This window comes from Protomyctophum bolini, assembly GCF_963924005.1.
Source record: "Protomyctophum bolini genome assembly, chromosome: 24".
NCBI lineage: Eukaryota > Metazoa > Chordata > Actinopteri > Myctophiformes > Myctophidae > Protomyctophum > Protomyctophum bolini.
The window spans coordinates 20190414-20202704 of record NC_137885.1 but is presented as its reverse complement, the minus strand read 5'-3'; the positions used below and the strand labels follow the sequence as shown (position 1 = coordinate 20202704).

General features: G+C 44.8%; 1 protein-coding gene across 2 annotated transcripts in view; it reads left to right on the top strand.

The window, feature by feature from the left end:
* The window catches only part of runx1 (RUNX family transcription factor 1), a 26960-nt gene extending 16998 nt beyond the window's left edge, over positions 1-9962 (top strand). The window contains exons 7-9 of one of the 2 annotated variants that reach the window (XM_080758277.1): positions 6321-6467; positions 6775-7076; positions 7644-9962. In XM_080758277.1, coding sequence (XP_080614403.1) covers positions 6321-6467; positions 6775-7076; positions 7644-7949 — 755 coding nt within the window. In that variant the 3' untranslated portion in view covers positions 7950-9962. Of the gene's footprint in view, positions 1-6320; positions 6468-6774; positions 7083-7643 lie in introns of both variants that reach the window. The other variant, XM_080758276.1, reaches the window with a different exon arrangement.
* The last annotated feature ends 2329 nt before the right edge of the window (positions 9963-12291 follow it).

Here is a 12291-nt window from a genome sequence, read left to right as displayed (position 1 = left end):
TTATAACCTTGGTTAGGAGTTGAGGCATTACAGTTTACATTAAACCCCCAGTGTTCCTCATTGTGGTTTTGGTCAAACCCGTTGTGGTCTGTGTGTGTGTGTGTGTGTGTGTGTGTGTGTGTGTGTGTGTGTGTGTGTGTGTGTGTGTGTGTGTGTGTGCGTGTGCGTGTGCGTGTGCGCGTGTGTGTGTGTGTGTGTGTGTTTTCATGGGAAGGAGGAAGTGAGAGCTGGTGGTGAGAAGGGGAGAAAAAAAAGGTTTAATTTAAAAATAATCCTTAATTGAGATGCTCGCTGAACATTTGTGACAGTGTTTATGGAGGAAATCCAGCCAGCTCACAAAACGAAAAGTGGACAGTCGCTCAAGACAATGATTATTGGAAAGGTTTAGCTGCATGTGACATCTCCAGGGGACAAAATATGTCCAAAGGAAAAGGTTTTGCGCAATGTTGTCGGAATTATATTGACTTTTTCTTTTGTCCATCTGCCATCTCTGCTTCAATTTGTCATAGTAGACATACTTTTTAATGCTTTATTAGTCAGCAATGTTAACAGCACAGCCAGGCAGGCACGGTTAAAAGGATAACACACAAAAAAGTCCTTTCTATTTCCATTGTGGAATGGCATTCAAGCGTTTCATTTCTCCTTTTACCTTTTCTTCCTCCTTTCTTTCACTTCTCTGTTTTATTTAACATTCGTGCGAGAGGAAGAAAGAGAGGCATGTGTGTGTGTGTGTGTGTGTGTGTGTGTGAGGGGGGGGTGTTTGTGGGGGGGGGGGGGGGTGTAGCAAGCCATGAGTCATGTTTGACAGCGTACAATATGTGTGTGTGTGTGTGTGTGTGTGTGTGTGTACACTGTATGAGTGTGTGTGTTTATGTGTGTGTCTGACAGGTTGTTTGTGTATGCAAGTGTGTGTGTGTGTGTGTGTGTGTGCGTGTGCGTGTGTATGTGTGTCTGTGTATCTGTGTGTCTGTGTGTGCGTGGGTTTGTGCGCGTGTGGGAATGTAGTAAACCTCCCCAACAGTTAGCAGATAAAGCCCAAACTCCAGAAATAGAACGCATAGAATGGCCACATTCACTCCACGTGTTTATACTGTATGAGACTGTAGGACTAGGAGGTTTCCCTTTTCATATCAAGGCCCATATTTATTCAGTATTTGTTTGAGCCACGGACCACCGTTTGATGACATCTAGCCTCTCAGACCCAAAACTTTATATTTTGTTGTCGTTGGATACGATTTTTTAACGTTAGGAGAGATAACAGGCAAACATTGATCCAAAATAATTCTTCTACATTCTCCAATTATGATGTAGACTAAAGACTTGTAAATTAAGTAATGCAGATGTTTAACAATAATTGAATTCTTGAGAGCGTGAAATGACTTTTTCCATTTTACTATCTATAAGGGTCTATTTGGTTACCAACTCTCCATCATTTAGCTGGGGACCACCTGGAACGCCCTCAAGGACCACTGGTGGTCCTCGGACCACTGGTTTGCAGTGCCCTAGTTGCAGTGGTAGGCCTAGTTGCTTCCAAATAGAATGGGTGGGTTTTAAGTTTCACACTGATACTCAGTGATACTCAGCCATGAGAAAAATACTGATTGCTATTTTTATCCACGTGTAACTATGAGAGTGTACAAACGTAACCATGGTTACATTTGTACTCTCAGAGTTTAAGGTCATCAGTACACCACAGGTTTACAGGTGTGTAAAAAAAAACCAAACAAACACCAAAAGAAATTGTGCCAGCTCCTTCATCTTTGTTATTTCCATAAAGGAGAAAGGGCCTTTCTGTGGCCTGGTCAGCTGGGGAGCCTGATGGAGGGGTAAAGGAACTGACTTAGTGGCTGGAATAACGTGTTCCTTCCACGCGCCACGTCCTACCAGGGAAACTCCCTCCTGTTTATAAGGTTATAAGATAGCTCATAGCTGTACTTGAATATTGACATACAGTATACTGACCTGATGAAGATCCACTAGGATTGAAACGTAAAGTAATCCTTTACCAAAATAATGGTGTGCAGGCCCTACCTCCTTCCTTGAATAATAATCCTGGTAATTGTGTTATTGTGCATTAGTGCGAACGTGACAAAATAGGACAGCTTGTGATCATGAACATACATGAAACTAAGACTACAGTATGATAAGAATAGCATGGATGTGACAGTGATATCATAACTGTTATGTAACACGGAAGTAGCACATACTCAAAGCTGTTTATAAACCACAGTGACATGGCATCACTGACGAATCCTTGGTATTGGTATCTTCATGCGACCAAGTCAACTTCTCTCCTCCTGCAACATTATAGATTCATGTCTCGTGTCCCGTGGTACATGTGCCGCGGACTGACACCCGTCCGCATAACGACGGTGGTTGGGAACCCCTGATGCAGGCAATACAGTGGACATCCCGTGTACTGAAGTAGATTCCATATGAACAGTGGTTTTCAACACTTTTCATATCAAGGCTCATTATTTATTCGGCTTTTGAGCCACAGACCACCATTTGATGACATTTAGCCTATCAGACCCAAAACTTTGAATATTCCGTCCACAATTCCACGCTGGTAATGTAGGAGAGATAACAGGGAAACATTGATCAAATTCTTCTACATTCTCTATAGTCTATATTGTGTAGACTTCCTACTATAAATGCGCCACGTTTCTGCGTGCGTACGTGTGTGTGTGTGTGTGTGTGCTGTGTGTGTTGTGTACCGTTGTAATGCACGCAACTCGAGAACCGTTTGACGTGGGCGTGCAGTGCCAGGTATCGAGTCGGTCGGACCCACGGTTCTCCAGAACCACCACAAAAGGCTCTGGTCAGGCTCTGCCAGTGAGGCCAACTCCTTTCACCTGGACCAGGCTCTGCCACTGGGCCTAATGTGGCCAACTCCTTTCACCTGTGCAATTTCCAGCCTCTGCCTCAGCCAATTGAGGCTTGACAAATCAGGCTCTGCCAGTGGGCCCAATTGATTGCTACACTTGTACACTTTTCAGTTTGCAGTCTTCACACACAGGCACACAGGCACATACACAGATCTCCATGTGGGACACCGGCTGACAGTAAAAACGGGTGCTATGACAACATATATCATTAGGTTCCCAAGTTGCATCGTTCCCAAGTAGGCCGGTGGCCGACTGCGACGGGCACATAGAGGTCTATAGTCTTGTAAATGAAGTATTGCGGATGTTTACGAATAGGCTAATGCAACTCTTGACAGCTACAAATGATTTCATTTGACGCTCTCAAGAGTTAGAGATCTATAAGGGTTACCAACTCTCCATCATTTAGACCTCCTGGAACCCCCTGAAGGACCACTGGTTGAAAACTACTGCATATGAATACATCACATTTCACGTTAATACGTAACGTAGAGGTGGAAGTTGGTTACTGTCTGATTCTACCATGTGAGCGTGCACTGCAGCCGTGCACGGTATCAATAAAAAAGAGGGACACCCACATTCAAAGACACATAAACATGAAACACCAGGAAGTGGCCTTTCTAGGTCTATTAATTCTAGGGAGCCAGCCAGCCAGCCACCCACCCAGCCATGTGTGACTCCTGCCCCCAGATTAGTCCTCTCCGCCTGGGGAGAGTAGTCAGGAAAGGAGGGGGCTTGGCACGAGGCCTAGGCTTCACTGCTGCAAGGCACTCCATGCACATGTGTGCGCGCGCACACACACACACACACACACACACACACACACACACACACACACACACACACACACACACACACACACACACACACACACAGACAAATGCACATACACACAGATGCTAACACACACGCATCAGTGCTTTTGAGGGCTGTTGGCTAGACTTAAAAAGCCTTCATTGACAACTTGGCTGCTGTGTACAATTTGCTTCCTCGTCTGTCTGCGCGCGCACACACACACACACACACACACACACATGCATGCAGACACACACACACACACACACACACACACACACACAAAGTTCTGTGTGCAGGTCAGTGGGAGATCAGTGACGTTTATTAGGCTGTGGGGAGGACTGAATTCAATGAGAGCGATACCACACGCACGCACACACACACACACACACACACGCACAAGCACACACGCACACATGCAGATACACTCACCCCCTCCCCTTCCATCCTTCCACCCCCGCACTAAGTTAATCGTTTCCTCTCTCCTCCATCTCTGCCCCCCCTTCTCTCTCTCTCCCTCTCTCTCTCTCTCTCTCTCTCTCTCTCTCTCTCGTCTTTACTCCTTCGCTTTTCCTTTTGCAATTAACTTCTGTCTTTCTCTGGCATTTGTTTTATCCCCCACTTTGTATTTTCTCTCTCTATCTCTCCCTATCTTTGTCTCTCTCTCTCTCTCTCTCTCTCTCTCTCTCTTTTCCTTCTGCAATTAACCACCAATTAAACACTTAACTCTACATACTTAGTTGACGTGGTGCCCCCAGGGCTCTATACTTACTTGGCCTGCTCCTTTTTTTTTGGCCCTTCACCAAAGCTAAAAGGTTGTGGTACACTGCGCTACAAAGGGCTACTGTTTTCGCCAAATGTTCTCCACAGAATCCACAATAGAATAGGGACGCCATCGGCTTCATTTGGTTGAACAGATTTTCGAGTGTTTGATGTAAAACAGCACGTGGTACAGTCAGACATTAAGGCTAGAAGGATGACACAATACTTTACTACTTGTCAGAAATGTAAACAATGTGGTATAACACAAAGTCGTCCTGGGGACTTGTTTCCATTGTGGTCCTTAACAGTTTATCCACCAAAAATGTTCTTGATTGCAACAATAGCCTGATCTATAAGCTCACAACGCATCGCAAAGAGACACAGTGTGAGCTTATGATTTGCACATTTTTCGAAAAAGAGATTTTTAAGGCTTTTGCCAATACGACAGGGTTTAAGTGCTTAACAGCTCCGCTTTCTCTGCCATTGTTTAGTTAACCCTCCCCTCATTCTCTCATCTCCTCACGGCCACATTCATCCTACTTGAACTCTGTGTCCCTCCAACGTGTTCAGAGCATATTCAGTTGTCAACATCACAGAAGAAATGCAATGATTGTATGTACTGTATGTGTCTGAACACACACTCTCTCTAACATCTCCAGCTGAAAACCTTTGTGAAGTGAAGCTTCATGAAATGTCCACAGTTTTATTATGGCTTTCTAACTCGTGCAGTACGTGTTCAATAAACTGGCCATATGGTATTTAATTCGTGTTACCTGCTGATCCAGTGTGTATGTGTGTGTGTGTGTGTGTGTGTGTGTGTGTGTGTGTGTGTGTGTGTGTGTGTGTGTGTGTGTGTGTGCGTGCGTGCGTGCGTGCGTGCGTGCGTGCGTGCGTAAACTCTGTGTTAGCTACTGGCTTGGACTGTCTTCAGATATTGAACTCTGTCTGGTCTGCTTTCATGTACCGGTAATCAAACTGTAAATGTTTAACCCATACAGACCTGACGTCGAAATAAAAATAAAAGGTTTTCTAAACCATGACAATTTTCGGAAAGATTTGAGGCACATTTTTTAAGTTCATAGCGCGCCCAAAATGGGTTAATAATAATAATCTTTATTGTCCCGAAAGATATTCGTCTTCACATTCTGTTCAAAGACAAACACCCACATCAAAAACAACACAGAGCACATAACACCAAGACAATACAAAAGTACGAGTATACAGAACCATGATCCTATCGGCAGGGCCGTTTGTTTAATGCCGCGATGGCCGAGGGGACAAAACTCCTACTAAAACGGACCTTTTTCCATGGCAAGGTTCTATCTTTGTCCTGATGGCATGAGGTTAAAGAAGCGATACAGGGGATGATCAGCGTCATTTGATGTTGAAAGTGCTAGCCGTGTGATGACCTTTGTTCATTTCAGAAAGTGTGTGTGTAGGAAGTCCGATGATCTTAGAAGCAATACGGGTAATGCCGAAACGTTTGTTTCTGTTAGGCGTGTACAGTATGGTGTAGAAACATGCAGAACAGTACAACAGAACAGGTGGAATAAGCATTATTCCACCTGTTCTGTTGTACTAATTATAGCAGAAGATGAGGAGCAACAGATGTTTTACCATTCATGAGGAGTGGGTTAAGTCCAGTGTGGGTTGTTTGACACTGACCACACTCAGTTTATAGTTCAATGCTTCGCATTTAAAAAGACACCCATAACTCTGAGAGTGTAGGGATGGTACCATTTGGTTCCATGATCCATTCGTACACTCTCAGAGTTACTGACCTGTAAAGGTCCATTTGCTTATTACATATTGTCAGAATCTGACTTGAATCTCTCTCTCTCTCTCTCTCTCTCTCTCTCTCTCTCTCTCTCTATCCAGATTCCAGGCAGATGCAGTCCTCTCCTTCCTGGTCCTATGACCAATCGTATCCCTACCTTGGCCAGATAACCACGCCCGCCGTTCACTCGACCACACCCCTTTCGCCAGGGCGATCCTCGCTGGGAGACCTGTCCTCACGGCTCACAGGTGACACACACACGGACACACACACACACACACACACACACACACACACACACACACACACACACACACACACACACACTACTGTGCTAAACCACCATGTATCAGTGTGTATTAATATAATACAATATATAGTATTAATAATTTTAGCAACAAATTATATTTAAATGTTATGTTTTATGTAAAAAATTTAAAAGTAGTTTTATCTTAAATTATTCGACAGTAAATATTAACATCAACACAGACAGGAAAAGGGTGACCGTGTGTGTGTGCACGTGTGTAACCCTCAACCCTTTCCTCCCCCCCATAGGCTCCGACCTGGCGGCCTTCGGCGACCCCCGCATGGCGCTGGAGGCGCGCCCCTTCTCCTCGCTGTCGTCGCTGCCCGTCGACCCCGCCCGCTTCTCGGACCCCCGCGTGGCCCACCACCACTACCCCGGCACGGCCACGGCCTTCACCTACACGCCGCCCTCGCACCACCACCACCACCACCACCACAACAACGGGGCCTCGGCCCTGGGCCTCAGCATGGCCTCGGCCATGGCCAGCACGCCGGCGGGCCGCTACCACACCTACCTGCCGCCGCCCTACTCGGCCAACGCCCCGCACCAGGTGCAGGTAAGGGACGGGACGGTGTGGGAACGTTAGACACGGAGCAGTTGTTGTGGGCGAAAACGACTGCGATTGACGACGTTACCGCGATAATATATATATATATTGCTTAAAACGTACAAAATATGCTTTAAACTTAAAATGGAACTTTTGTTTACCACTTTGTTTACCACAGTCACCCAGCATCCCTATACGGGGGGGGATGCTGCTCACTTGTAGATTTGCTATTTTTGGCGAATTGATTTGTGTAGAGTGAAACAAAAGAGCCTACCGAATTTACATTATACTCGGCCCCCAGCCTGGTACCGTAGTCATTAGTCAAAATATGGCCCTTGAGGAAGATTAATTGGGGAACCCATAGTAGACTATAGAGGGTTCAAGTGTTACGGAATTTGCAACTCAACAAAAACTAATTCCTAAATATACTAATAATACTAAATAGTGCATGAGCCTTGACGGAGGACAATCTCACGATAGATTAAAATCTCCACGGTTATCCAAGATTATTGTGAGCAGTTTTTTTTAATCAGGATAAACGTTAATAAGGATTGTGTCCCCATGCTGCAGGCGCAGGGCGGGCCCTTCCAGTCCACCTCCTCGCCGTACCACCTGTACTACTCTGCGGCCGCCGGCTCCTACCAGTTCTCCATGATGGCGGGCGGCGGCGGAGGAGGGGGCGGGGACTCGTCGTCGTCGCGCTCGCCGCCCCGCATCCTGCCGCCGTGCACCAACGCCTCCACAGGCTCCTCCTCCCTGCTGCACCCGTCGCTGCCCAATCAGAGCGAGGGTGGGGTGGAGGCCGAGTCCAGCCACAGCAGCAGCTCCCCGACCGGCAACATGGTCGCCGCGGAGGCCGTCTGGCGGCCATATTGAAAAAAAAACGAAAAGGGGCGAGCGACCGCGCGGGACGCCGCGAGGAGAATGCTTTTCTCCGGACGGGTTGCGGCGGATTATATGCCAAAGACATGGCTACCGACAGGCTGCTATGGCAACGCAAATGGCAGACATGATGGACAAACTTAGCCAATGGAAAACGGGTAACAGAGTCACGGTATAGTGACAGCAGAGAGAGACGGAGACGTTTTGGTGTTGGACACTGACAGAGCAGCATGGTGCATCGTGGGACTGGACTCTCTACAGTTTACTCTGTAAAATAACATGGACGTTTATTTCCTCACCATTGCCCTCGTTGTTGGGAATAATTTGATTTGCTCATGATGTTGTGATGGCTTTGTTTGTGTTTACCTCCATGCACCTCTCCTCCCCTCTCCTCCTCTCCTCCCCTCTCCTCTGCTCACCTCTCCTCTCCTCCCCTCTCCTCTCCTCTCCATTTACTAGTCTTCCTGGATGCTGTGTTATCACTGTTTGTTGATGCTTTTTACAAAAATGTAGAATTTCTGAAAAACTCCACAACAAAGATGTGTTTTTATACGGTTTGGAAATGGTTGCACTATTAACTCAGTTTCAGACTCCTCAGTGACTTCAGAGGCCAAGGGTTTAATTTAAGTCCTCCCATACAGAAAGGAGATACATTTCATGTTCCAAAAAGAAAAGTCATAGCAAATTATATCAAATACATAAATATAATATGCGTATAAAAACATCTATTTTGAGTGGCAAGTAAATCTCCGGGGCATATTGTTAAAACATATTTTCAGGGACAAAAATATATTTTCAAATGTGTTTATGGCCAAGTTTTGTATATTTTGCGACATACCTAATTAAAAAAGAAAAGTTTTAAGTTCTGATATTGGCTGCACTGAAAGACGTTGTGACTGAAGATGCCAAACTGTTATTCTTATACTTTTATCTCTACGTGAGCTCATTTTATTCTCCATCCTTGACAAGAACGGATCTACAAGCTAACACTGATTAATTGGGGTAAGGCCTAATCCTAAACTTGTAGATCTGTTCTTGTAGGCAAGCGACACACTTTGTTTGACGGAGTATAAATTAGGCATTATTATTAGACTTAAGGAATGACAGCAACGGGAGGAGAAAGAGAATGTAGTGGGGAAACCAGAACTGACTGAATGACTGTCTCACGGCGCCACCCTGTGGTCATTGAGAAACACTTCACTTACATTAACTGCAGAGAAAAAATGCCACATTTTGTTTAGTAAACAACTAAGGGGTTGCTGATTTGCACTCTGCCATGTTTGATGTATGTTTTTTACAACATCCTGACCATCATTTATCACTGACACAGATGTTTTTAAATTCACATGTTTCCGTAGTTGTGGGCTGGAGTTGTTTTTGAGGCCTTGTGACAAACAATTGCACTGGAACCCATGGAATTCTATTTATGACTGTTCACACAGTAGCACACACTGACAGGCCTAGTTAATAGCAACTTATTTGAAACGTCATTATAAACATTGGGATATTTTGGGCATGTCATCATAGGCAGAAACTGACAAACTTTGTTCAAATAGCAACAATAGCAGATCTACAACCCATCGCATTGTAGTGCGTTTTGAGGTTGCCGGTCTGCTACTTTCTCTATTCCTGCCTGGAAGGTTGAAGTTTACAGAATAGACGTTATCATAAACCATGACAACTCGAGTCTCTCTATTCCTCCTCACCTACTAACTCCACCTCCTCTCAGCTCCTCTCACTGCTGTCAGTAACTCCTTGCATGGCCTTTTGTATACGATTCCTTAATTTATTTTCACAGTACCTTTCTGAGTAGCATTTCACCTTGATTTGCTCTTCTGTTTGTGTGTGTGTGTGTGTCTGTGTGTCTGTGTGTCTGTGTGTGTCTGTGTGAGTGTGACTGCGTGTTTGTGTGCCCGTGCATGTGCGATATTCGCTCATGATCCCTTTATTTGTAAATAGCTGTGCCTGTAAAATGACGCTGTCTCCACTGCACTCCCTTCATCACACACACACACACACACACACACACACACACACACACACACACACACACACACACAGGTTGATTGTTTGGATGTTATTAGAGCAGCATTCAAGTTTCTCACATTTGGTTTGATTCATAAATATCGTTGTGAAGAAAATACAACTGTTGTCTGTTGACTTATTTGATGTTCTCTTTGATGTTTTCTATTCCTGATCCTGCAGGAATTTCTACAGGCAAGCCCTGGCCTGTCTTCACTTTAAGTTTACTTACAACACACATGCATGCAGCCAGGCTGCTACATAAAGCTGAAAGAGCCATGGTTATTCTATAAAATGATGTGTCACTTTAACCCTGAGAAGTGTGTGTGTGTGTGTGTGTGTGTGTGTGTGTGTGTGTGTGTGTGTGTGTGTGTGTGTGTGTGTGTGTGTGTGTGTGTGTGGGGTCTGTTGTCTGTGAAACCGTAGCCCAGCCAGGAAACAACAAATATATTTTCCTGTGGAGATCAGACAGATCCAAATAGATAATTCTGTTTACGTTTCAGGCAGTTTAGTGTCTTTTTTCTTGGCATCTGGTGCTGTGTCAACTGTTCACCACCACAAGGGGATAGATAGAGGGATGCGGAACAGCTGCTGGCAGGGAACATGGACATGCACAGCTCATTGAGCTCAAGTTGGTGAAACATTAAGCTTCATTTATAGGCCACATCGTCGTGGCAAGGTGATGTCACTTGCCAAAAAGAACAGATCTAGGCCTACAAGCTAACTAACAGTAACAACGCATCGCTACCCGGCCGCCCAGCCCAGTGCACCCCGGAGTCACTGGGATACAATCTGTGAAAACTATGAAAACTACTAGTCACTGCCATAACTTTATGGCAAAACAACGATGACGAATCCTATTTATGTAACCTCGACCATAGACTACAATTCCCAAGATGCATTTCACAGGCGGCTGATGCAGTTGCCTGTGAAATGCATCTTGGGAATTGTAGGAACAGAAAAACTCAGAGGACAAAATAGCTCAAAGTTTGTCTTTCAATATGGAGTGTACACGTCATAAATGCCCAGATCCCTGCTCTGCTCACGGATACTATGACTCTTTAGTGTCTGATCCTTAGAGTATAGTCGTCTGATCTAGGGAGGGGTGGGGACGGGACGGGACGGGGTGGTTCTCATTTGCAGTGTAGTCAAACAGCATACAGTAGCTGCAGCCCCTGGTCTATGATCCTGATGGCGGGGCCTACAGTCTATGCAGGCCCAGGGTTTGTTGTGGCATGTTTACTGTCTAATAAATATGATCTAATGTATCATATAGCCTATATGAATGATCACGTTAACTATGTTGACAATCCAACGTGATGTTGTTGTTGCATCCATAATATCAATTTGATTCCCTGGTCTCAGTTGGACTTTTAGATGCTTACTGGTTGACCTGTAGAAGGTTATGGTTCAATTTCACTCTCTAACAGTCAGGATTTTGCGGTGTATTCTTATTGTAATTTTGTAATATTGTGATCTACAAGCTCATAGATCTGCTATTTTGGAAAAAATCGTGAAAATAATCAGCCACTGTAGGCCACCAGAGAGAAAGAGATTGCTGTGTTTCTGCAGACCTTGGTGCATCTCTCCCATTCAAGGCAGCAGTGCTCAGTACAGCCCACTCAGTGGTGTTCCAGTTGAATACTGATAGAGTCCGAATCACTTATTCTATACTTCACAATTGTACTAAACTTTACGCGACAGGACCTTGGTTCCATTTGTACACTCTCTAATTGATGGTTTAACTCAGTTGGGGGGGGGGGGGGGGGGGGGCAAGCCTCATGTCCATAAGGTCATTATTAGACATCAATTACAAGCCTTGGAACGCATGTTTTGATGCCACTAACAGCTGCAGTGCTCTCACTTATAGACTGGACAGACAACAGGAATTGATTCCCCAACACAACACATGATTGATGAGCCTCGGTAATGATGAATGGAGATAAATTAACGGGGACCTGAAATTAGCATAGTGTCCTATTAATCATGCTGACACACACACACAGAGAGAGAGAGAGAGAGAGAGAGAGAGAGAGAGAGAGAGAGAGAGAGAGAGAGGCATATTAACTGTTTATGTATACAGTGTGTATTTAGTTGCATTACTGCATTTCCTATTTTTCAAATCAAGGGTGTTTGAGTCGTTTGGATTTGGAATTCAAACTAAAAACCAACTAAAATGGTGTGACTAGAAATGAATGAAGTTAAGTCAATTCAATTAAATTCAATTAAATTCAATTAAATTCAATAAGTCACTGTTTATGTATAGCCTACTACTGTTTATGCAGTCTATCTGTGTGCACACACACACACACAC